Source organism: Nestor notabilis, unplaced genomic scaffold (assembly GCF_000696875.1).
Source record: "Nestor notabilis isolate BGI_N333 unplaced genomic scaffold, ASM69687v1 scaffold33863, whole genome shotgun sequence".
Lineage (NCBI taxonomy): Eukaryota > Metazoa > Chordata > Aves > Psittaciformes > Psittacidae > Nestor > Nestor notabilis.
Window position 1 is genome coordinate 21861 of NW_009921272.1, and position 26982 is coordinate 48842.

The following is a 26982-nucleotide window of genomic DNA, read 5'->3' on the forward strand; positions in this document are numbered from 1 at the left end:
TGATGTCAGCAGCTACTCTGGGTTGCTTTACCATCTGCTGCTGCTATTGCTTTGGTGTATGTGGAAAGAATGTAAACAGCACTTTCCAGATGTTCTCAGGGCAGCTGGAAAACCATAAATGGACTGTTTGGTTCAGGAATACTACTAACCTGTTTAGGAGATGGCAGTGAATACAGTCATAAAAACTTATAGCTCCATGAGTAGCCTGTGCAGCACGCTTTGTCATGTGTACTGCGGTGCGTTGCTGGAGCAGTTAAGTGATTACATAGCTTGCTCAGGACTTGAGCTGGGCAGATGAGCTATCTTTATACCTGCTCTCCTTCTCTCTCTTATCCTTCCTTCCGCCAGCTTCAACTCCTGAATGAATCAGAGCGACAATGTCCTTTGAATCTCATGCAAGGCAAATGCTGTTTTGTTCCCCCAGAGTGTCTCCAAGTTGTAAGTGATCTCAACAGATGAAGAGTGAATAAAAGAGGATCTAGTTTTTAAACTCTCAGTATAATATTCGGTGTAGTAGGAACTGCTGAATAAACATGGGGGTGTTTCATCTTGCTGCAGTATAGAATACAGATTTGGAAGCCGGTGTCTCTCATGTCTCTCCGGAGCTGGAAAAAGCATCAAATCTCACCTACTTGTGGTATATCCGAATAAAGTCTATTTTGGGGGAGAACCAGTCACTTCCTTCTTTAGGGTGTGTGTGTGTGTTTTTAATGCACTAATTAATTTTTATTGAGTGGTGGAAAAACTGATGTCAGAGCTGCATTGCGGCTGGAGGCGCAGGAACACAAGGTTGTAGGAAATAATACAGCTAACATAAGGGCAGTGAAAGTTTAACCATGCAGAGTTTAAAATAGCAAAGCTGAGCCATATGGGTATTAAAAGATATGACTGAGTCAAAACAACGGTCTAATATTAAACTGGATTTTGGTGGGGGAGTAGCAAACTTCTTGGGTTAACTTATCTTGTGTATCTGGTGTCCAAGGGTAGGTTTCTTGTCTCAACACCTTGATTTCTGAATTCAGTATTGGCAGGTTTTGGCTATTGCAGGATGCAAACTAGAAGGGGCAATACAGGTTATGTCTTAACTGTCTTTTTGCCAGGCCTCTTCAGTCAGAAGTCTGTAGAGTATCCTTTTCCTTTTACGGCGGTCTATAAACTTGTCCAACATGACTTCTTCCCTGGCACCTCTCACGGTTCAGATTGCATAGATCCATGACAGCAAGGCGGAGGGAGGTGGAGAGAAGTGCTATGGAAATTGGAGCCAAAAAGGAGCACAGTTACATAATTGTACAAAAGAAAAAGGGGTTTTGTTTTGCTTTTACTTGTCATATCCTTTTGCAAACTGAAAAAAAACGCTGGAAAGCTGGATGGAAAAAGTTCAGCGTCATTCATCCCTGTGGCGACATGCAATGTATTGAAATGTTCCACCTGTTTTATGGTTGTTGCTTTTCCTCTTTCAGGTTTGACATCTACAGGAAGGTGCCAAAAGACCTTACACAGCCAACCTACACAGGGGCTATTAGTAAGTAATACTTCTTTTTGATGTGCTTGCATACCCTGGTATAAAATTAAAGATAATTTGTCTTCTCTGTCTCCAGGGAGTTGTTTTTTTTAAAGGGATATTAAACACAGGAAAGTGTATCCTTTGTTGCTGAGACAGCTTGTTTTGCCCAGTCTGTCAGGTTGTACTAAGTGGTGGAGTAGTTTGCCTGGATTCAGAATCAAAACAACTAAAAGTAGTTGTCATGAAAGAGAGATCCTGAAAGCCAGCACTGAAATGCCCACTCTGGTAGCTACTGCAGTAGGTGGAGAGCTTCTTGGTAGTGTCTTCCCATGAACAGAAACTGTGAGTCTGTGCCAAACACTGACCAGGGGGATGACTGCAGGGTTTTTTTACCCCTTCTGATAGTCATCCCCTCAGTTAGTGTGAAAACCAGCTGGTAGCAGTTGTATACCCAGGCGTTTGCTTGCTGAAAAAACTGGAGGAACCCAACTACTGCAAATGAGGAATCCAGGTTCCAGGTCAGTAAGAGCAAGGTGGGTGGCAATACACGTGGGCTGACAGTGAAGATGATTTGGGAAACATATATTTGTCTCACAGCGTACTCAGGAAATTCATCTGATGCTGTAGGTGGACTAAAGAGCAGAGATCTTATTTTGTTGTTATTTGTCATGCTTTTAAAGAAGAAAATTTGCTTGGTCAGAAACAACCGATAGCAATCCACTCTCACTCCCATGTATCAATACATAGACTTTGGCTGATATAAATCTCTTGCCTTGGGCCCCTTTTCCTTCCTTCCTGCTCCTGAGGGAGGCTGTTGGCTGAGTAATGCAGTTTCACACAATTATATGCAGTGAGCGCACTGTGCAGAGTGGTAAACATTGATCAGGTTGGTCCTGCCAGGCCTGTAATCAGATGCCTAATGCAGCTTTCCTGTTCCATTGAACAGTGACTTCCTTTGATCGTGTAGCTGTGCTCCATTCATCCATTCCTGTAGATGGGTCAGTAGCCTTGTATGTCATTGCTGACGTGAGTGATGTCATATCCCTTGGTGAGAGCAGGCATCAAATTGAACTGACTCAGTACCAGTGAATCAATGGACACAAAGGAAAGCTCTTTGTGAGCTAAACAACCATCTCACTCCTTACTGAGAGGGTGGTCAGAGACTGGAACAGGTTGCCCAGGGTGATGTGGAGTCTCCATCCTTGGAGATATTCAAAAACAACTAGACCTGACCCTGAGCAACCTGCTCTCACTGACCCTGCTTTGAGCAGGGGAGTTGGACAGGATGATCTCTGGAGAGGTCCCTGCCAGCCTCAACTATTCTGTACTTCTGTGAAGATAGTACATTACTCTAAATATTTACTTTCAGAGAGGCCTTGTCCTCTGTTCTGCAGACTGCTAAATTACTTGTGTGTTGACTCCCTTTTAGGTTTGCTGAAGCTGTGAATAAAGAGCTTGAATAAAACTGTTTGGTAATTTAGAGGCGTATGAGATCTAGTGTTTTGAAAGAACACTTTGAACTTGTCGGTGATCCTGCCTTCTCTTCTGTTTTGGAAACTAAGAGTTCCCACACTGTAACTGAGAGAATTTGTCTTGTCATGAATCACCTGCAAAAGAGTATGTTTTAGAAACAAAAAAACCATCAAAGGCCATTCAGTGTTAGGCTTTCTGATCTGCAGTAAACAGCTCAAGTGATAAGTCTGTTGTGGGAAGGCTTGAAGGCTGTGACTCTTACTTAAAATTAATAGCTGACTTATTTCTCTCTATTGTTATTTGCAGCTTCTCAGGCTTTGATTTTCTTCTCTAACTGGTTCTTCTTCTTTTTGTTAGAGTGTTTTTAGACAGCCTGATACAAGCTTTTGAGCCACATGGGCAGCCACAAGCTGTGGTGACTTTGCATGTGAGGATCTTGTGTGCAGCTTTGCTAATAGGCTTTCTGTCTGACCAAGCCTGTGACTTGTAATTTGAAAGCCAGTGATCTTGCATGTTGTAGGAGGCTACGAATGAGACCAGCCCATTGCCATGCCAGTTTGAAGCCTGGGAAGGTTGCATGATTTAGCGATAAATGCTTTAGGGAAGTCAGCTTGTAATAACATTGGGGGCTTGAGGGTAGGGGAGGAAGATTCTGCCTCTCAAAAATCTTTTAGTCTAGTAAATATGTGAATCAACTATGGCTGCAACTCAAGTTTGGCTTTCTTTAAGTCCTTCAAGTTTTACAGAGCAGATATAAAATAGCCCATAGTAGCTAACTATTAATTTAGGCTCTTCCCACATGATTTCTGCTGAAACTTCAGTATCGCTTCTGGTGCTAAAGGCTTTCTGAAATAGGAGTGGATTTACTGCAGGATTCCTAGTTGCTTTTGGATTGTAAAACGGCCTTTTCTTAAATAATAAAAAAAGGTTTGAGGTTTATTGAGGAAGAAGGCATAGATCACATTACAGACGAGATGGAAAATACCAGCTCTGCTTCTGACCACCAGGGCTAAAGTGGCCAACTCTTCTAGGAAAGCAGCAGCTCAGGAAGATTAAGTGTTTAGGGTATTTTGGTGGGGAAGAACAGGCGATTTCAAATGCAAGCTGATTCAGAAGCCAACTGGGGGTTATCGAGGCTTTGTATTATGAATGGTTTTATAATTTCAGAAGTTGCAGTGAATGCAGTATAGAAGATATTTCAGATACGTGTAGCAACACTTCCAGCTGGTCAAAATTTGTAGGAATGAGGGAGCCAAGAACAGTCCACTGCAGTTTACTGGGGTGAGGTTTGTATAGAACAACATACCCACTGGTGTGGGCTTCTCTGGAAAGCTGTGCAGAAGTTACTCATTCCTTTTCCTCAGTAAAAATCTCTTCTTTCAGGCAGCATTGCGATCCCTGTGCCACTCAGCCAGTCGTGCCTATTGTTGTCACTCTTCCACCAGATGCTTGTACCAGTCTCTGCAGCCCTTCCCACCCCTGTGTACTGTGTCTGTGATGCCAGCACACGGCCGTTCTAACAGACCTGACCAATGTGGTGACAACTTGGCCATGTTTGGGTATGTAGGCAGAGCAGCAGCACATGCCCTGGCTGGCTGACAGTTGGCATCTGGCTGGACAGGAGCAGTCTGACTTCTTGAGAGAGGGGCCTGCAACTAGGACAGCTGCTGTAGCAATCCTGCTATTCAACAGTCAGCGTGGATGCATAGTTTGCATGCACATGTTGTATGCACACATGGTAATGTTATCCAGAAATACTCCGTGCTGTTTGGAGGCTGGAGTTTTAAATACACATCAGGAAATATCAAAGTTATGATTCACATGGCATCTGTAACAAGACCCGTTCCTTGCACTTCATAGCAGTTTGCTCCATTGAATAATAAATACTAATAATTTTATGCCTTAATATAGACATGGATTCACATTCTCAGTCTGTATGATGTGTTAAACACTGCATTTCTTTCATTTCTTGTGGGGTGGGGAGGAAGAGTCAGGATTACATAGATGGGGTATGTATCAGAAGGGTTATGTATGAAAAGGTTAGGTTGTCAAAATTAGTGTAGGAAAAAAAGCTTGGCAGAGTTTCCCATCTTTTGGGGATTAGGGATTAGCCAACAGCAGTGTGTTTCAGTGTTGTCTAACACAAGCAACCTTTGATATATTGATCGTGTTATCATATTAGAGCTTTAAGAAACCTGTCTTACATGGTCGTTTGAGCTCTGTGGGAACATTGCAGTGCTCTGGCTGTTAAGCTTTATGCATGAATTGTTTTATTCTGTCTGATCCTAGTCTTTAATCTACTTTTCCAAATAAAATGCAGTTGTCACATGTCGGTGGCAAGAACTGCACATTTGCATGGAAGCAAGTAAAGGCCTTCACTGTGAAATAAGTAGCTGAAGCAGTGTGTGCATAAATTCTTATGCTGGGAACATCGTATATGCCTGCAGCTCAATGCTAAGGAGAGGCGCTCATATTCTGCAGCTGAAAAAGTGTTGGCTCTAGAGACAGTTTAGTGCATAAGACTTTCACATAAGTCTCACACCAAAGATAGCCGCCTGCCCTGAAAATGTGTGTGTACAAGAAGAGTTCAACACAAGAGCAGCCACACTAGATAGGTCAGTGCAAATGTCCATGCAGCCTAGTGTCCTCTTGCCAGGAGTGGCCAGTAGCAGAGGCCTGAGAAAGAGCATGAGGACAGGTTAAACACATCACCAGGCTTTGCTCAGTTGGCAGTTCTGAATTTCCTGATCTGGAGGTGGTTCTTTTTTGTTAAGTAGCCCTCAATGCATTTATTCTTCAGGGCATATATGATTCCCTCTTGAAATCTTACAAACTCTCTCTTTTTCTTTCTTTTCTTTTAGTATCCTCAACATCCATAGCCAGAAACTTTCAGAATTTAGTTGGGGGTTCTGTAAAGGAAAACAACTTCTTGTTTTTAACCTCCCCTTTCCCTCCCATTCCCATACTGGAAGAGACAGTGAGTGGTGTTCCCCATTCATCTCCTTTGGGCTGCTCGTGATTTTATATACCCATCTCATGTCCAGCCTCATTAATCACTTTTGACAGGCTTAAAACTGACTATGAAGTTTGAAGACTGGCAAAGCATTGAGGAGCTTTGAAAGTCAATCCCTGTCGAGCGTTCCAGGGCATTCTTGCAGGATTTTTTTAGATGTAGGTTAGTGGAATTTTACTGGACTGTATTTGGCAAGTATTGTCACAAGCCTTCACTGAAAGAGCTGAAGTGGAAAGTGGACTTGAGGGAGCAAATACATTGTATACTGAAAAAGGAGAAGATAATGATATAAATGGCAGAGAAGAAAATTAAAAACTCAGACGAGAGAGAAAGCTGCAGGAGAGAATTTACAGTTAGTAGTGCCAGGCTTGCATAGATGTGCTGGAGAGCAGAGACGTGTAGCTGATGCTATAGGAAAGCCTTTACAAGATGGTAGCAAGCAGAGAGGAATATGGGAAGCAATTAAAGAAGAAAAGGTTGTCTCTGTGTCAAACATTCTCCCCTGCATACTGCCAAAGATTAGAGATCTTGTGTCTTTGCTGTTGGGTGGTGAACAGTAAGAAACACTGGATCAACTAGTCTTGTGCCTAGATTACTTTTTTGTGCTCTTACATAGGTATAGATGTTATTATCAGACTTTGCTGCTGTGCTTGAAGACCTTTCTCCTCCCCCATGCTGTGGTGCACTGTGCCAATGGCTTAGCTAGGTTACAGCAGTGGTGTTGTTCTCTGTCTTGACAGCCAAGACTTGAAACCACCCGTGTAACCATCTGAGGTTTCTCTTTAGAAATGAATATCCACTCTTGCTTCCCTGTTTTTTTCTACTGGTCTTTGTCAATTTTCTATTTTTCTTCACCCTAGCCAATAGATTTTTTGACATCTCTTCTAATCCCTTGCACTTTTCAGAGGGTCAGTACATTAATCTACTGTTGAAATTACTCTGATGAGGAAGGGGAAGCAACGCATTTCTCTTTCCTCAAAACTATACACTGACTAATCTGAAGAATGAGGCACAAGGCATTAAGTCACTCAAGGGTCTGTCTCGGTATTTGCCTTAAGTACCTCCTCTTTCCTTCCCTTGCCTCTCACATTCTCTACCAAAGGAGTTTGTACAGACGTAATTGTGTGATAAAATTGCTCCCCAGCCAGTTGTTGCTTGAGCTTCCTGAAGGGATGGATGTTCAGGCTGTATAGGTCATGTGGAATAAAGTTGAGGAACAGCGTTTTTCTTGCGTATTTCTCAATCCTAATTAGTGGCTATAGTGAAGTGGTCATTTCCAAAGAGTGCTTGATCATTGCAACTCTGTGGGGATTGAGGAGTGAGCCAGATTGTACCCCTGTTGTCACAGCCCTGGCATAGCATGCTGTTTCCTGGTTTACTCTTTTCTATACTGATTCATGGTGAACTTGGGCATCTTATAACAGATACGCATTGCAGGCCTGTCTGCTTGAGCTGGCACATCCCTGTCTACTCAAGTCATCCCTGCTCAAGAGGATTTACAGTCGTGCCTCTTTCCAGCCTTTCTGAGTGGGCCAATGAGCTTGTCACTGCTGCGCGAATGTCACTGTAAAATGTTCTGAGTAGTTTCCTGCTTAAGAGTAACCAGTAATATGCCAGTTACTTTGGGTTCTCTCCTTTTAGCTTTAGGTTGGCATTCTTAGAAAAGACATGAGATTTGTTGTCCAGATACTTTGCAGTTCCTTCACTGGGAATTTTCCTTCTCTGAAGAGTCAATATATGAGCAAATGGAGAAATGTATCGGGCATTAGCTAGACCAGTCCATTATGGCCATGTCTCTGCTGTGCCAGCTCTATCTAGTGGGTAGTGCAGGCTGTGAGATGACTTACACACAGACTTAGAACTTGACAAAGCAGCACAATGTTTCCTGATCCTCATACATCATACTGTAGCTGACTGTATGCTTTCGAAGCAAGGAGATGCTGATTCTTTTTCCTTTATGGAGATTTTAGTAGTAATAAAATCACATTTGGAGTAAGGGCTCCAAAGAAGTCATACTGTCAAGCAGCTTTGTCAAGGAGGAGGGAATGCTGGCAGACCAACATTGTGTGCTGGTGATGGAGAACACAGGAACCATGTGGAGATGGAAATCACAATGGAAAAGGTGGCCCAAGGGTTAAGGTATGCCATTGAAGTTGCTGCTCTGATGGCCTCATCTGAGTTATTGTCTATGAAGAGTTTTAGCTCTCAAGTGTGTTTGGGTGGCATATCCATGGGAAGAATAATATACCTGTATGAAAACGTTTTTTGTCTTTGATAGAGATATGAAACTAACCTTTTCCTTGCCTTGCCTCTTTTCCAGTTTCTGTCTGCTGCTGTCTTTTTATACTGTTTCTTTTCCTGTCTGAGCTCACCGGATTCATAGCCACTGAAATGTAAGTAAGAATCACGTTTTCCTTTGTTCAAATGTATATACATATATGATTCTTTACAATTTTACTCAGTTATCTTGGAAAAATGCCTGTAATTACACTAGGTCAGTTGTCTAATGGTTTTAGGTTCCTTTTGGTTGAGTCTGAATTTTCATTCATTCAGGCTTTTACTTTGCTAAGTTACGCTAGGAAAACTTGGTTCTAAAATATTTCTGATGAAGAAAACTGTTCCAGACCTGCTTGATCCTTTATTAGCTGCATACTGGGTTTCTCTGTTGAGCACAATGAATATTTTTCATGTGACCACAGATCACATCAAAAACTTCTGATCCTTTTCAGTTCTCTGGTAATCAGGTGTAAGGCAGCATGAATGCTAAGATGATCAGTGCCACTCAGATGTAGTTTCCCTCTTCCTCCTTAGGCTGTTGATGTCTTGTTCTCATCAGAGATTCATTTCTTCTCTCCTCCTGAATAGGCATTTTCCTCTGTACTCGTCTGATTCAAAGTGATTCTCAAAAACTAGTGTGTTTTTCATTGGTGATACCATATATTTAAATGTGTGGTGCCTATTGGCTGAGTCCACATGGACGAGGCTCTGAGACAATATGGGACCATTGCAGATATGGTGGGATCTCTGATGTTTTCTTTTCCCCTTGCTTCCCTGTGGATAAAATGAGCATCACATTCTGCGAGCCTTCGCTGGATATTTTTGGAGATGCTTTTGGAAAAATTAATTGTATAAACCATGATTTATTATTAATAATAATAATACCTTTATTTGATATCAGAGCTGAATCTCTGATACATGCAGATAGCTTAATTCACACGTGAGTTTTATCTTCTTTCTTCTCCCTGTTGAGCCTTACTTGGAAACTTAGTTGACAGGTTTTGTGCCCGAAGACAAGTTGTTCCAGGTAACCTCTTTGGGACCGTTCTTTGAGCAAAATAGAAATAATTTCCACTTTAAAAAAATACTCATAGAACAAGTATTTTACTTGATCATATTTTTTTTTTTTCTCCAGTTCTCATATTCCTTTTGCCTTGAAGTAAACTTTTCTTAGTAACTATTAAAAGAGGTAACTTCAGTACCAGAGATACCAGGGTTCTAGGAAACATTCTCCATCATCCTGCTGATGTGGCAGTGAGCTCACCAAACTGTGATGCACAGTTCCTGGATAGTTAGGAAGGGTGGAACTTCTGTCAGACTTACGTGATGGTCCAGATAGCGACAGATGTGACTGTTGAGCAAAAAGCTCTGAAACACGTTGGATTCACGTGCTGTATTTAGATTGACTGTGCTTTACGTGTCTTCTGATAACCATGTGGCTTTTGCATTGTTTTTGTGCAGCTCTGACTTGGGTCAAGAGTATAATTTCAAGAATAGCTTTAACTTTGAGTAATGTTTAACCTTAAGACAGTAGCGTAATCCAGCTCTAGCTAATTTTTACACCCATTGCACGTTTACATCAGAGATGGTATCTTAAGTTTCTTACCTACTGTTCCTTTGACTCCAGTTCCGTACATTTGCTTGTAAAATATGAGGGCCACCTTATCAACCCACTTGTCTCAGGAGCTGAGTTTTCTTGGTTGTCTTGTTTTAAAAAATAGAGTAAAGCTACACAATAGCATCAAGTAAAATAGTACTTTTTCTTGCTCTCATCTTAGATCTCATTCTCTCACCTGGTTTTATTTTTTCTTAATGCTTTACCAGAGGAATTAGTAATATTTACCTTATTAGCTGAGTACACACGCTTTTATGTAGTGGTAGTTTCCTGACTAGAGATTTCTTTCTGAACAGCAAAACTCTGTGATTCTCTGAGGCCTCTTCATGCTTTTTTATGAACAAGATGATGCATTTTCTGCAAGGATGTTAAAGGTGCTATAAGTTCCTGCATGCTCAGCTGACAAGTTTCTCATTAAAACATCAGAGAGATGGTAACTGCATTTCCCAGCAGGATCTGGGCTTGTAAGCAATAGAGCAGAAAAATTTTAGAGAGGGTGTCATGGGAGAGACTGAGACAAATGAATGCAGGAAACTGATTCGTCATGGACCATCCAACACAATAGCTTGCAGAATATGAAAACCTTGTTCTGATGAGTTATAGGTCATCAAAATCGCTCTTGCTGGGAACAGATCACCCACAGCATTTGTGAAGAGGCTCCCCCTCTAACAGCGGAAATACTCATTGCTTTCTCTTCTGGGAAGCCCAGTACCTTAAAGGTGTCCAAAGATGATGTGAACCTCTTGTGCTTCCACTTGAAGTGTGTATTACTGGCAGCGCATTGCGAGGTAGTATACTCTTATCATTCAGAATAGGGTGCAGAGGTGTGGAGCTCTATGTGGTCTGGAACAGTGTGAGAACTCTGTGCCACCATTTAAACTGTGTGGTATCTCACAAAGATATTTAGAGACTTATTTGTCCATGAATCAAATACTTCTGAAGATATGGAAGGTTCCTTACATGCTCACTTTTCAATTCCCATGAACTTTTATTGCAAGCTTTAAGTTTCTTTTGTATTGAGTCTCCTACAACAGATATCTCTCCCACCTTGAAGTTTCCTAGAGTCATCCAGGGACTGAATGATTAACTAGAGTGTGCACATGTAAAGGGGTGAGCTTTCCTGCTTTGCCAGTGCCAACTGCACTATGAGATTGCAGTAGTTTTTCTCCTTTTTTGTCTTATTTTCCTTAAAGCAGTCATGCGCTTGACAAAGCTGGATTGCATGGGAATAGCTGCACATTTTTGATGGCAAGGTGAAATTGAGAGCAGTTGGCCTGGTACCTTACATCAGAGACGTACGAGGCTTGCTGATGTAGACTCATGCTTACCTCATAGCCCTATTATGCTGAGTAATTGTGCGTGGTGTGTGTGCATCGACAGCCTGCTTCAGGGCAAGTCAGCAGCAACCTCAACAGCAGTGGTACCCACAGGATTAACTGCCTAACTCTAACCAACGGGAGATTCCTTTAGTATCTGCATCTGAAGTGAGACGTTGATGTGGTGGTTTGAACTCTTGCTGCAATGTGAGAAAATAGTGTCTCACGTTTTATTTTCTCACATTGCTCCACACCATGCTAACTCTTAATACTTGCTAGCTTCTACCCACTGTTGGACTTTCTTCTGCATTTACATGACTGTAGCAACTTAAATTCCTGGTATTACTAGAAATCTCAGTTTGGTCACTCTTGCCCAACTTCAAAGCTGGTTTTCCTTGACCAGCCCATTGTCTTAGCGTTTATAGTCTCAAGTGCTAAAGACTTGTCTGGGTGGCAGAAAGCCAGGAAATTACACCCTCATAACAGTAAAACCAAACAGATTACCTATGTGGGGAAGACAGTGTGCATCACAGCAGCTATGTTGTAACTCGTGTGGGCATTTCTAATGAGCACTAAGATTGCATCTGTGCACGGGAGCTTACTTCAGTTAGGAAGTTGAACTAAGACGCTGCGCATTAGAGCAGACATGTAGGAAGCTCATGTAAATGCACATCCTATTTTGCTGCTGACCAGCTTCCTGTGTAGACGAGCCCTGAGTAGGGTAGAAAACTTGTAGTTTCTCATCTTCTACATGTATTACATGACCCTGAACAGGCAGTTCTCTGAGCAGCCATGAAGAAAATTGAAGGTTAGTTCTTAAGTGGGGCTACATCCTTTTCAGCACAGTTAAGGGCTGGTGAGGGAAGAAGTTTTTCTTCTTTGCTCAGCTGCAACCCCTCATTGCAGTTAAGGGGATGATGCGTTGAACTCTGGAAACAAAGGATCTTCTTGATTACTTTTCCCACATCCGTGTCCAGACTGAGAGTGAAGACTTAGTCTGAAACAATAGCCTAGATTAACCTCCTCAATTCTGTAAAAAACAAATAAAGAGAAGGAGATCCATGCTCCACATTTGAACCTCTGCAAAACTGACAGTATCAAACACAGTTGCCCCACTGAACAAATGACTCGAGTGGCTGAAGAAAAGAAGCTAAAGCGTTAAATGTGTCTGGTATTTCCTGGGCAGGTTAGGTAGTAGATTGAGAGTTGAGAGTAGATTGAGGACTAGAAATTGCTGGGCATACCTCAGCAGCCTTCCTCATTCGTTGTGCTGTTGTGTTGCAAATCAAGAATGCAGAAATGGCCTATCTCTTTTTCTAATTAACTCAGATCAGTGCTAGAAGTTAATAGCTGGCAAGATGATAATCTTGCTGTTTTATCACTGTAATTAGGTCATGAATTATGTTCTGCAGGATCAATAAGAGTTTTCCAAGTATTCCATCATTAAGGATGAAAGATGTAATTAACTAATCTAGTCTGCCTTGCATTGGCAGCCAGGGGAAGGGTAGGAGGGTATAAATATGATAGTTGTGGTATGAATGTAGCTGCTCAACAGTAATTAATCTACCACAGCAGACTGCAGAAAGCAACAGACTGTTCCTGGCAGTGTTTTCTCTTTCTTTCTTTCTTTACTTACATTGAAGTAGTAACAGGCAAAGAAGAGTCTGAAGTGACATGTTTGCCACTTAGAAGGCTGTGTCCCCCTGCAAGGCAGTTAATTACTTCAGCAGAATATTCGTAATAAAAATACTGCCTTTGCATAAAAGCATCAATCATGAGCAGTGTCCAGATCATTTGTTCGTCTGAGGTGACGGGATCACTCACTGGGGATACCTGCTTGCTTTCATCTTTATGAAAAATACCTTGGTCAGTGTATGAGTATCACACAGCCCAGCTCCTGTGCTGGGGCCACATCACGTGCAGCACAGCTTGGCTGTTCATGCAGCCTGTCAGGTACCCCGAATGTTGGAGGAAGCAAAAAGGAGCTTCTGAGACCAACATTGCTTGTTCACACTGGATTCATTTGCATGCCCAAGACTCATCCTGCAGTGAAACAGAATTGTTATCATACCTGCCTGCAAAGGGGTTTTTGGCATTTAGCTCTCCAAGGTGCATGGAATGTGTTTTGTGGCTGTTGGCCCATGAAAATTTCTCCTGACAACCTGCAGGATCAAGCTGTACCTTCTCTAAGCAGCAGAGTGTGATCTTGGTGCAGCAGGAGTTCCTTCTGCTGGAAACCATAACCTTGGAGCAGAAGGTGGGAACACAATGCTACAACTCATGTGTTCTGACACCAAGCTGGAGATACAACTGCAACTTCACCAGTTCATCCAGAGGAGGCAGATGAAATGCTGGAGCAAACTGGACCAGCATAGGGAGTACAGCGTAGTAGTCAGAGAGGAATGGGAGTTGTAATCCTGCTCTTGCCATGGACTGACCTTGAGACAAACACTTTTCTGTAGAAGGATGTAATACTTAGCTGCCTACCTCTCAGGGGTGCTAAGAAGCTTAATTAATGTTTGCGTAGTAACATGGAGCTTACCTAATAAACGGTGTTATACGTTTGTGAAGTGTTGTTGTGCCGTTTGGCCTCCTGTACCTGTGTGGGTTAGCAGGAAGCGGAAGGTCGTGTCATGATGTCATTTGCAGTTTCTGACTCAAATCTACATTGACGTCTTTCGAACCCTTCTCCTCTTCCTGCCTCCTGGAGAACTGTAATTCCTTCCTTTGTAGGACAGTGTGTTTTCTGTGCTTCCCAGCTGAGCCAAGACCTAATCTGGGACAAAGACCTCAATGAAGAACTGATTGAGATTCAGGGCATAGAAGGAAGATTACAAATGGCAGAGCAATAGACACATGCACAATTTATTACACAGTAGAGAATTGCTGACCTGCTTGTTGTTTCTTCCTACAAATTGAGAAGAAGATGGGTTGTTTGTCATGTTTTGGGTCTTCTCTGATCTGGCACAACTGAGAAGGTGGTAGTGCTAAAATCTCAGCTTCGATAGTTGTGTTTCTGGAAGGTGGGTGATGAGAGCTGAGATGGAAAATGGAGCAGGAACAGCTCACCTGAGAAGGTATTTTGAGAAGCTTTGGGGTCCCTGAAGAAAGAACAGTTATTTTCCCTTGTAGTCTTAGGGTTCTGGAGACCAGAGAGTGTATCCTGGGAGTTGGAGGACAAAGTGAAATGCAGGTTATGGTTGTATACTATAAGCGGTTGTATTTTCTGTATGGCTGATGACTGGGGAGGAAGGTGACTGGCTCTTTGCTGTGAAAGAGGGAGAAAAAAAAAAGGTAAAACTTGAAGCAGAGACCAGGACAAGGAGGACAGAGGACAAGGAAGATGTGTTTAGAGAGCACCCAGGCAGTGTGTGAAGCTCTGAAAGGTCAATGCAGAGTGTCTGCTCTTGTATTCAGAGGGCCGCAGGCTCTTCAGCTGTTGAAGTGCTGAAGTGTCTAATGTTAGGGGCCAGGGCTGCCGGGTGGGAATATTACCAGGGAAGTTTTGTTTCTGGGGAAACAAAGCTGTTGTGTCATCAATGGGAGTCCTAAAGCATGGGGAATGGGTCTGGCTTTCTTTGGATAAAATCTTACAGGAATGATGAGCCCTCTTGCCGCTGTTTCCCCCTTTCATTCTTTCTCGCGTGCCATTTGTATGATCTGCAATCTCAGCCAAAGAGTCCCTCCAACTTCTTCTGTGTAATGCTGCAAGTTTGTAAGCAAATGGGATAAGCAACTGTGAAGCCCAGCAGCACCACTCAGGAATGTGAAGCATTTTGAAGTGGCTCTTTCTAGAAGTGAAGCAGATTCTTTCTGTGTGGATCACAGCTCCTGCTGTGTGAAGAAACTATCCTCCCTTTCTTGAATCAGTGGTGGGAGGCCCAGCGGGCAGAGAGGTCCACCTCCCACCTGTCCTATTGCCTTCACTGTACTTTCATAGCTCTGCACCTCACCCCTGCTTTATTGTGACACTTCTATTCAAATAGTCCTTAAGAGCAACCAGTAAAATGCCAACTCCTACATGCTTAGGTGTTTGGAGGAGATACATGCCATCTTTGGAGTCACAATACAACACTGTACACTGCCTCTCTAAACAGCCATAGAAGCAGCTGTGTTTATAGTGTCCTTCTGCCTGATCTTGGGTTCTATTTCCCTTGTGATCATCCCAGATTCACTGTTAAGTCCTGTTACTCCTGAGACACTTTATGTTCCAGGACGGACAGCTATAAATTAGAGCCAACTTCGTTTTTTCCACTGGAGACGTTATCCCTTCAGGGAGAGTTGCTAGAGGTGGTAAATAGTGCTTTTTCCCAACATCCCAGGATTGTCTGAATAAATAACAGGAAGGCTGCGTGCAATTTGGCTTCTTGGCCCTGGGCGGGAGGGTAGCAAGAGATGTATGAGTGCCAGTTCTCTGCCAGCTCCATCCTGACTGAGGTGGCAGTGGGTCAGGAGGAGATCCTGGAACAAGTAGCCTTGACCCTGGGAGTCTGCTTCACCTGTGAGGTTTCCACAGTGTATTTTGGGAGTACAATTTCTAGCTGGTTGAAAATGATGATGTTTCTTCTTCTGAGGTTTGTTTGCCTCAGCAAGTGTAGTCTGTGGTGTGTTGTCATTGTGCCTTTGGTTCCCCATAGTGAAAGGAAAGCTCAGTAACAGAGCAGGTCAGCACAAAGGTTGCACTTTGGAGCCCTTTGACCGGGTTTGTTATCTTGGACCCTTTGCTAGAGTTAGTGGTGCCAGGAGGAGGCAGTGGCTGGAGCTGGGAGGAAGAAGCAGGGTTCATTCAGCAGGCAGGGTGCTCCATGAAGGGCAGCACAAAGGTCTGAGGGAGGGAAGGAAGGACAGACTGTCATGAGCTGTCAGATGTCCAAGGATAAAGAGGATTATGAAATTGGGAACATGAGTAGGAGAGGGGCAGGGGGCTACTAGGTGAAGAGGAGGAGGAGGAAGCAGCCATGAGCCTTGCCCAAGGGACAGGTTAGGAACCGTTGGTCCAGTGACGGGAGTGCAGGACAGGAAACCGGTTTCCTTTATCTGCGACTAATGGTCTGTGTGACGTGGACAAACTGGCCTACTTCTCTTTGCCTCAGTGATCCAGTCTGCAAGCGAGTGACCTCACCGCTCACCTTCCTATGTAAGAGCTGCCATAGCCTCCCTGTGCCCCGTTCATCCGTTGACTTCTACCAGCAACCGCGTCTCTCTCATATCACTGAACAGCATATGTGCCTTTGCTTACAGACCATGCCTGACTGCAGGTTTTCTGACAGGTTCCAAACTGGGAATGAGCAAATACAACTATTGACCTTCCTAGAGCTTTCATCCAAATAGCTGGGATGTTCAGCTGCGGAACCTGACGTGTTTCTCTGCCAGCCCTGGCGCGAATGCTGCTTATTGGCAGTAATGCGGAGTTGCCCTCGGCACTGGCTGGGCATGGCCCACGTCTCAGACAGCAGAGAGCTGGGAAGAAGCCAGGTGCTGTTATGAAACAGGTTGGCTGGCAACTGGGATCTTGATGGGAGGACTTGGGGAGCACAGGAAGGTGCACTGCTTTGGGGGATTAATGCCTGTCCTGGCTGGAGCTACTCCTCACAACCCTATTTGGATATATGACTTAATCCCAATCGCTACCCAATCTGCCAGTAATAAACACGTAGAAGATTTAATGCATTCCACCCAGGAGAAGAGGGCTCAGCCAAGAAGCTTCTAACTAGGTCACTGATGAGCAATCTTTCCCCTCCCTCGGTGTCATTTTTATTAATCACTTGAAAAATACGTTGAGTAATGATTGCAAGCAACTTGTCAAGCCAATTAAAAACAGAGAAAGGTAGGGCTGTGAAGCTGAAGACAGATGCTGTGCTGGTTTTAAATGAGTGTCTGTAAACCCCACTGACCTGTGAGTAATTACATCCAAAAGAATTGGCAGCTGTGTGTTTCTCAGTGTGAAGGCTTGTTTCTTCTCAATTCATAGGGCAAACAGTTCATTATGGTCCAGAGGTGTATCATGAGAGCAAAATCGCTTTGAATCTGTCTCGTAGCTGCCCTTAGTCTGGTTTGTCTAATAGCATGTGGACTCTTTGGCAAGGGCTTGTCAAAGGCTTTCATGCACTTTGAGCATTAAATACTTACAGGTAGTTTATTTCATGGAGCTTGCCTGAACGTAAATTCCCTTAGCTCTGTAATCTGTCTGACTGGAAGATAACTTGTCGAATCTTCGTATTTGATGAGGCTGAACAGGGTTGGGCTTTGAGGGAGGAAGAGCTGCTGGGTAATCTCACCATGTTCTTGGTTCAGAGTGGTGGGTTCCCCTGCAGTGGATTCTCTAGGGCTGTTCAACAAATTCGGCTGTGCTTGTGTTGGGGTTTTTTTTGTTTACTTTTTACATGTCAGATGGATTGAATGGGCCAACAATAAATATTTATACTTTTGTATTCCTTTTACTCTGTATCTGTATTTTGTCTTCTGTGAATTATGTGCCAGCACTGTGGGTGCTATGAAACAACATTACTCTTTGGGAAACTTGCATAGTGTTTTAGATCCTGCTGTCCAGGATGTTTCTTCCCATCTGTTCCTGGCTCAAATCCTCTTAATTTTAGTTGTTGCTTTTGGTTACCAGTCGTAGATTGAAATGAGGTATTAAGGAGGGAGATTTATGCCATGCTGCCTTCTCTTGCCACTGCTCTGTCAACTGGGTGGCAATAACAAAAGGCAGTTAGTTACACAGAGCGCTTTCCTGTGGGATAGATGAGAGGGGCCTTTCTATAAAACTATGTGTGAAACAAAACAAAAAGCACACGCTTCCGTGTCTCCTAAAAGGAGTAACAGCCCAGGTATGTGGAGGGCTAGCACACTAGCCTGCTACCACTTTGACATTAACTTCTTGTTTTGTGCCACCTTTGGAAACTCAGGCTAGAGAAGGGGGCAAGAAGCATAAATCAGCTTGTTTAAAGCGTCCTGCACTTGCCAAGCAAGAAATAAAACTAAGTAGTGGTATGCCCCCATGAAGTTGTGGAGGGCTTTTCCTGCTCTCTGGTAACTGTTACAGTCATCACACAGTCAATCCCCCCCTTCATGTCTACTTTTTTTCCCTTCCCATGCAAGTTGTTGGGTTTTTTTTGCTATGAAAAGTAGCTCCGTGCCTGAACCCACCCGTGTTTTCTGTTCTCCAGAGTTAATGAGCTCTATGTGGATGATCCAGACAAAGACAGTGGAGGTAAAATAGAAGTGAATCTAAACATCAGTTTGCCAAACCTGCACTGTGAATGTGAGTACCCCTTTTCACTTCCCAGTTTTTCTTTGTATTTTAAGCAGCACTTGAAACAGACCCAACCTGGTACAGTAGCCCTTCTTCTGTAACAGGGTGGATGGAGATCAAGTAGCTGCAGCCTTTGCCAATACCCCATCGCTTTCTGTTCCAGGCCAGGACACCTGTCTTCTTGGACCCTGTGCTCACTCTGCAGCCTGTGTTAGTGGCTGACCTCCCTTGTTGGCTTCTTTCTAAATATCATTTCCTTTTTTCATAGTGACCTTTTTGTGTCTGGGAGCAAGAAACCTCCCAAGTCTCATTTGTAACTCTGAATGCACCAGCTTGGCTTTTCACAAATCACCTGCCTTGTCTACCTGAAGTTTTTCCATTTGTGTAATTGAGATTGCAGTCAGCTGGCAGGACATGGGAGCTGTGTTTGTGTCAAATAGGCAGTCTGAAAAGTATGGTTACAAAGCTCTTTCTGAAGAGCTGGTATAACTGTTAGTATGTGACAAATGACATTACTAGCGCAGTTTAGTCAAATGTCTGGAAAAAGTATGTGGATTTTTTCCCAGTAAAAGCAGTTCATGTTTTTCCTATGCAACCTTCTTGTTATTTCTTTTGTTTTGATTTTTTTTTGTCTCTTCCCACCCATGCAGTAGTTGGACTAGACATCCAAGATGAAATGGGAAGGCATGAAGTGGGTCATATTGACAACTCAATGAAGATACCTCTCAATAATGGGGATGGCTGCAGGTTTGAGGGCCATTTCAGCATCAACAAGGTGAGTAGGAATGACAGTGGGTGAGTGTGTGCTGGCTAGGGAAATGCTAGCAAGATCCATTTGTAAAATGCCCGTGAAAATCTCTGTGCTGATGTCTCTGCTGTGGAGCTGATGTTCATGTCCGTAGTCACTGGTAAGGTTAAGTCTCTCAGTGCTGCAGAACAAGGTGGGGAGAGGAGGCTTCATAGTTAGACCTATAGAATTGTGTTAGATCAGGCTTTTACTTTGTTCTCCAAAACAGGTAATTGAGGTAGCATTGTTTAACACGAGAGAGCAGCTCTATGTTTTAGCCAGTGCTGTTGCTTTCAGTGCAGCAGCCTGATGTTTAGGGCATGTATGAACTCCCTACAAATGCTAAATGGCTTCTGTGTTTATTCCTCATGACTTTTGCACCTCCAACATCTGACTCACTGTGGAGAGGTCTTTGGCAATAGCTCTATCTAAGTGCTCTTTTATTCCAAGAGCTGCAGAATGACAGGAATGTTCCCTACTAAAGGGTGCCAACGTAACAGAAGCGGCTCCGTGCTGAGATGTTTGGAATATGTGCACGCGGCCTCTGCGCATGCTTTGTTGGGATGCTCCACTTCTGTCTTAAAGAATGAAAATCCAGGCCTGGAGGAGGCTCCTCTCTGGGATGGGTGTGTTCAGAATTGAATAATCTTGCTATGTAATGCTGGAGATGACTAGCTGGGGTGGGAGAGGCAGTGGTGGGGCCCACTGATGTCCTAAGAAGGGCACACCCTTTATTCACGCCTCTTCATGTACCACAGGCTACAAAATCCTATTTCCTTCTTTTCCTCTGGGGTCATGTTAAATCGCATCTAAAAATAACAAGCAGAAGCTCTTACTGATTCTGTGGCATGGAAAGGATTAGGGACTTAAAAGGAGGACGTTTCTTTCCTTGCCTCTGAGCCACCAAGATTACTGGCAGCTGATAGTCCCAAAAACTGGGAGAGGGCTTCTGGAAAGGTAGTTCTTGTTCTGCTAATTCCCAAAGCATAGAGCTGGAATACTTGGGGGTTTTTCTGCTAGATGTGGTGTGTTCTGCTCACCAAAGCAACTCAAAAGAGGGTTGCTGTATGTGGCAGTGAGAAGCTCCCTTCACTGCTTGATCTGTGCGTTGTCTCATGTAGTGGTTGGGACTGCTGTCAGAGGGAGAGGACCTGGCCCAGGGCTTCTGCCTCTGGAAGCCTGAAACTCTAATGTATGATCTGTGGTCCTCATCAGAAGGATGCCTCATACAGGCTTCTGTATGAGCTGGTATCTGGAGTGGGATGTGGCCAGGCTTTGAAACTTGACCAAGGGTTGCTCTTGGGTGTTGTTCTCAAACCTACAGAGGGAGAACATGGTAACAGTGAGATGATTGTGTGTACTACTTACTGCAGAGTCTGCCACCCTGTTTACCGAGTTTGTGTATGACACAGCTTATGTTCACACCTGGAAGTGTTCCCAGGAGTACACTGCTGTTCCTCAAGTCATTTAAATTAGCTTTCCTGAAAGCACATGGAATCGGCATGTGGCCACCCATGGCCCCGCTGGTGAGGTGTCCCTGCAGAGAGCACAATGGATACCAGTTGTATAACCGTCCTCCCACTCTTGTCTTAGGCCATGTCAAATTGCTCCTCAGTGTTGCTTGATTTCCCAACCTCTTCTTGGTAGGAGAAAATTCTTGCACCTTCCATAACAGTGACCGAGCTGAATCTGCTGAAAGACTTCACAGAGTAGGACTAGTGACCTGAAAAGTATGTGATTGCTGGAGTGATCCCATCAGAATGACAACAGGGCTCATTTTCTGTCTTGGAACTGAGTCCTTAGGTGAAATCTGTATGTTTTTGAAACTCCGTATTTCCCTCCATTTAAAGAATTAAACCGAGAACATTCTGTGCTTGGAAGGGCTATTGCCAGAGCTAGAAGCTGAAGATCTAGCTTAGTTCGTATGGGAAACCCCATTGGTTTTGGTGGGTTTTTTCTCCTTACATAAAACTCATTCTTAATGTACAATCTTCTCAAATATAAGGTTGCTCATGACCAGTACTACAATACAAATAGATCCACAGCTTGCTTGGTTTGTGTTGCAGCAGTGGGCCCATTTACAAATGCGAGATGTGGGAGTAAAACATTAAGCAACTGTTTGTTGCCTGTCAGAGACATGAATTTTATTTTAATAGGGATGAAAGACATAGCCTTAAGTGTTAGGAATCTCTAAAGCTGGCAGTGATCCACTCATCACCTCCTAGTCAGCAGCAGTGTGAGGGTGCCAGACTCTTGGGCTGTGGGATGTAACTGATCTCCATTCTGTATGCAGTATGGTGGTGTTGGTCAAGTTGCAGGAAGGTAATTCAGAACCTTTCTCTGACATGCCAGAGGTTGTCCACTGCTAAGTAGATATAGCCTGCGAGGCTGGATGGATCCAGGCATTTCTCCTTCGTATCACAGAGCCTGGCAATGCCTTGAGGGATAAAATGTGAAATCCTGTCTTCCTTGTCTTGGCTAATTTTAGGTCCCTGGTAACTTTCACGTGTCAACGCACAGTGCCACTGCGCAGCCTCAGAATCCTGACATGACTCACGTTATCCATAAGCTCTCATTTGGGGACAAGTTACAGGTGAGTTCTCTTCCCTGAAATTTCCCTTGCTCTAGGGGAATGAATGCAATGAGAGTGACTTTAATATTAGACACTTTGGGTTTATGAAAGGGCCATGTACAATGTGGAGAGAACATGAGATAGGACTGCCTGGGCAAGTAAGCCCATCCCTTGTATTCATAAAATGTACACTCAGTCCAGAAGAGTTTGCAAACTCTTTACATGCCACTTCAGGAGGAAGCAGTGTTCAATCACAAAATAACTCTGATAGTTTTATCTGAAACTGAAAGTGCTTTTGGAAAACTGTGTCGTAATCTTCCTGAAAGGAGTTAGAAATGAGGATTCATGGCTTTGCAAAATGCTCTGCAGTGCTGGTTTCAGTATTAATACAGCTTGCAAAATGGCTATGCAGTACTGTTTTCAGTGTTAATACAGCAATCAAATCTCGACTGCCTTTCAGAGGAGCAGTGAGTGTACTAAGGGAAGATGTGTGCTTGCTACTGTCTTTACCATGGCACCAGTCAAGTTCCTTTTAATTCACTTCATGTACTTGTATAGCAGGCACCTATTAGTTAAATTGGTTCTGTGAAACACAAGTTAGACAGAACTGCAGGTTCCCTGCTGGGAAGAAGGTGGATGTGTGCACTTGCCCAGTGGATGGAGTTTCACCAGGTGTTGCAAGTTATGTAATAATTCCTGATTTCTCAATGAGAACAGATTACAGCACTTCGCTACCCTACTTCCAAGGAGGTAGCATCATAGGTGGGAGTTATATATGTGCACACCCAGTTTGCGACTCACCCTAAACATTGCTTACCCATCGTCTCTCTGTAATCTTCTTTCCTCAGCACAGACGTCTCATTAGTCTGCTTCTCGTACACCCACTTCCAAAACCCTTTTTCATGCTAACAAGTCTTAAGCGTTGCTTTGTAGTCTTCTGATTCTGCTCCCGGCTTCTTTTAGGAAATATCTTGTGTGGGAACGCTGGAATATTAGCATATAAATAAGCTTGGCTTAATGGCTGTAAAGCACACTGAGATTATGAAAAATATTAGGTAAGTGCTAATAGTTTGCGTGGGAAATCAGCGCTCTAAGGTAGCGTTCCCACTGTTTTATCATGGAGTCTTTGAGTAAGTGCAAATCAGCATGAATGAGATGAGAACTCTTGGACAGTTGGGGGCAAAGGAGTGAACATCTTCAGTTCTGGTGGTGAGAAACCTGTCTAGCAAACATGTAGTTGGCTTCTGATTTGGACAAGTCTTGATTAGTATTTTCAAGTTCAAAATAGCTACTCATCATGTCCATACACAAGGAATGGAGCATGTAGGTGCTGCTGATCGTGTAGGCAAACATGAGTTCAGCAGCACAAATTAAAAGAAGGATATGTTCACTAAACAGGTGCTACCAAGACTCAGCAAGCAGTTACAGAGAGCCAGCAAGTACGGAGAGCTTTAAATCTATCTAGATACACCTTTGAATATTTTGGGTTGTCTCCACCTGCTTTGATGTAATATATGCTCATATTTCTTAAAGAGAGTGAGGAGCTTCTCATTCACTTGTGTCATGTGCTGGGAGTTCTTTGTAGGTTGTTACCAGCTCTGCCAGATTGATCCACTAAGGTACACGCTGTGTTCTCCAGAAAAAACAAGTCTGTGAAGTAGAGGTTGAAATCTCATCTGGCACTGAGTGAGCTGCAATTCTTCAACAGAAATTCATGCACAAGAGCGGCAGACTTTTTGTACATTTTTTCCCTCTTGTAGGTGAAACCAAAATTCAAACCAGTGAAGTTCTTGAATGTCCGGTAACCCAGTAAAGAAAGAGAGATGGAAAGCAGGAGATTTTATGTTTTTAATCATAGAATTCTCTTGAGTGCTAGACTGTGGTGTTGAATAATCCCAGTTCTTTGTGAGAGGTCTTTCCTAAACCTTGTGAGAGGTCTTTTTTCCCTTGATAGTTGCGAGGTTGGAAGTTATTTTAGCCTGTTCTTGGACTCTACCTGAGTTATATGTCCAGTTGTATGTCATCACATGTGTTTGTGGAGGTTAAAGCCTAGGGTGTTCAAAGCCCTGGATAGCACCTTTTTGAGGTCCACGTTGGAGAAGAATAAAGCGTTGGCGCTGTTAAACCACTCTCTGGCATCCTGTGCCACTACTCCAAGCACTGGATTTGGCCATGCTAGTGCAGGACAAGTCCTGAGAAGGTCTGGCTAAACAGGCTTGCTTAAGTTCTCTGTTGCAAAGCAATTTTGTTACTGTGGCCAAAAGCTTACTCCTTGTTGAAGTCCCTCCAGGTACTTAACAAGGTACAAACAAGTATGTTCCCCTAAGGAACACACCTGTGCACTTTGTAGAGCAGAGATTAATTATGGACAGCAAATACTGTAATGGGAGCCCAGAAAGTTCCACAAGGAAAATCATGGGAAAACCTCAGACTGGGATTTACAAATGCTATCTGTGTTGCAAAGGCAAGAGAGGCAGAAGCAGTGAAGGACCTGCTCTCACAGAAACAGGTGATTATGGAGAAGAAAAGCTGCGTGGAGACCTCATAGCAGCTTCCAGTATCTGAAGGGGGCCTATAAGGATGTTGGGGAGGGACTCTTCATTAGGGACTGTAGTGGTAGGACAAGGGGTAATGGGTCCAAACTGAAACAGGGTAAGTTTAGATTAGATATAAGGAAGAAGTTCTTCACAGTGAGGGTGGTGAGGCACTGGAATGGGTTGCCCAAGGAAGTTGTGAATGCTCCAACCCTGGAGGTGTTCAAGGCCAGGTTGAACAGAGCCTTGGGTGACATGGTTTAGTGTGTGGTGTCCCTGCGCATGGCAGGGGGATTGGAACTAGATGATCTTAAGGTCCTTTCCAACCGTAACTATTCTGTGATTCTATGTCTGGTGGCTTTGTCTGGGTGGAAGCTCTGCAACTCACAGCATTGCAAACTACCTGTGCAGAGCAAAGCAGAGCAGACAGCATATATGTAAACAGAAGTGTAGATGCTGGGGAGGCAAGGACAAAACGAAAGTCCAAATATACTGGTACCTCACAGGATAGATACAGTTGCTTGCTGAGTATCCACTCAATATTTACTGTTAGTGTTTGAAGTGGACCTTAAAGTCTCTGGCCCAGAGACGCTATAAGAGGCTTACTTCTTAGCTGTATCAAGAATGGAATGTAGTACTGTAGCCCAGTCCAGGGGCCTCTCTTTCTTTGTATGCTTTTAAAATTAGTAAAGAATATGTACAGTCTGCATGTGTGGTTCAGAAATGGTTACTCTTGTGTAAAGTATTTGAAATGTCAGCAGACTGAAAAGTGCTGTAGAAGGTTCAGCTGTGGCTTTTGCTCTGTGCTTGTTACCAGCACCTTGATGATGATTTTTTCCCTCTAGAATTTCCTTTCTCAGGAGAAAAAATGGGTTCAGTTGCTGCTTCCTCCAAGTCATCATCCACTCCATAGCATTCAGAATAGGGAAACAGCCGTTAGAATGAGATGAATACATCCACATACTATCTATCAGTTGTTGAGAGGGTCTGGGAAGGAGATGGCATTGCGTTGTTAGTGGGGTGAAACCTTGTCACACCCATGACCAAATACTTCTTCCAAACTCTTCTTCCCTGTTGTCTGGCTTAAGGTCAGGAATTTCTAGGTTGTGGAATTATTTGTTCTTTCTGAATAGTTTACTGTACATGATGTGAATGATGCAACCTCTGATCTACAGCTGTTGCTGTGGGGTTTCCCTCTAGAGAGTTCACAAGCTGATTATGCTGGTGGTGGACATCAGACACCCAGATCATAGCGTGTGGAAGGCATGGGATGGAAATCCTGTTATTCTGGGCAAACAGATACTTGCGTGCCTGGGACCAGCTGCAGGAAAAGCTGAATGGGTGGTAGTGTTGGCATGTGTCTTTCCCATGTCCAAGGGTATAGTGTGCATGGTGGGAAAGCTGGGCTAATGAGGTAGAGCTGTACAAACACAACTGCTCTGACATGAGCTACCTTTACAGGAGAACTCCTGAGTTTTAACCTGTATATGACTCCCATTTATTACCCTTTCAGCCTGATAAATTAATTTCACAGTCAACTATGCAAAGCTATTGGGAAATATCTCACTATGAAATTTCATAACTGGCCTCTTCCAACTGCAATTCCTTTAGCTTTGGAGTGGTTTTGGAATTTCATCTTACAAGATGTTGTGAAATCAACTTTTTAACTTGCAACCAACCTCTGTGGTGATGGTCACTGAAAGATACTTCAAGTCATCTTTTACTGGGTTGAGGCTTTATTTTCGGAAAGGTTGAATCAGGCTGATATCCTTGTAACAGGATAGGGAAGCAAAGATCAAGAGTACCAGCTCAGAGCATAGTTTCTTCATATGCCTTTTTGCTTTCCAGGTCCATAACGTTCATGGAGCATTCAATGCCTTGGAGGGAGCAGACAAACTCAGCTCAAATCGTATGTATTCTTGGTGATTACAGGTCTTAGCCACTCTTTGCAGGAGGGAAAACAGGACCATTTGTGCAACACTGGTGTATCCAGAAGTCTTTAATTTGCCTCTTTAACCAAAATGATCCAGACATTACTGACTGACATTTCCATTTTCTCCAGTAACATAGAGAAGGCTTATCCCAAAAGGTCCTGTGCAGCCCTTCTGCAACCCAGCCACCATCTCCAGCTCTGTTATGACCGACACAGAATTCCTGAATTCTTTACCCATATCATACTCCTATAGCTTCCCTTTCCTGCTTACACCAGCAGCAGAACTTTTCCTTGTTCTTGTGTTGCAGGTTAGCTCTTACCTTAAATTCTACTCCATGGCTGGAAGGATAGACATTTTCATTGCCTTTCTTTATGACCAGCAACACAAAAAGAAATTTCTAGTGCATGCTACAATTCACCATGCACTAGTGTTCTCCTTCAGTGTTCAGGCTCCCGCAGGGTATCATTCTTGTCCGCTTTTTGGAACAAAGTTTCTATGGCTGTTCCTGAAGCTAAACAACTGTGTGGTGGTTTGGGTTTATTTGGGTTTTGTTTCTGTCTTTCTTTCTTTCTTTTCTTTCTCCAGGAGCCAAATGTCATTGTGTTACTCTTGGCTAAAGGATCCTGCCAAGAAATCACTTAGAATTCTGTTTAAGAACTGTTCCAGCAGACATAAAAATATAGCACAAACCATTTAAATCGG

At 43.4% G+C, this 26982-nt stretch overlaps 1 protein-coding gene across 1 annotated transcript in view; it reads left to right on the top strand.

Moving 5' to 3' along the window:
• Nucleotides 1-1460: 1460 nt before the first annotated feature.
• ERGIC1 (endoplasmic reticulum-golgi intermediate compartment (ERGIC) 1) overlaps nt 1461-26982 on the top strand; it is a gene marked incomplete at its 5' end in the record, with an annotated part of 35609 nt that continues 10087 nt past the window's right edge. Inside the window, 6 exons of the mRNA XM_010011065.1 lie at nt 1461-1522; nt 8311-8383; nt 18368-18462; nt 19104-19228; nt 21729-21833; nt 26195-26255. Coding sequence (XP_010009367.1) covers nt 1461-1522; nt 8311-8383; nt 18368-18462; nt 19104-19228; nt 21729-21833; nt 26195-26255 — 521 coding nt within the window. The remainder of the gene's footprint in view (nt 1523-8310; nt 8384-18367; nt 18463-19103; nt 19229-21728; nt 21834-26194; nt 26256-26982) is intronic.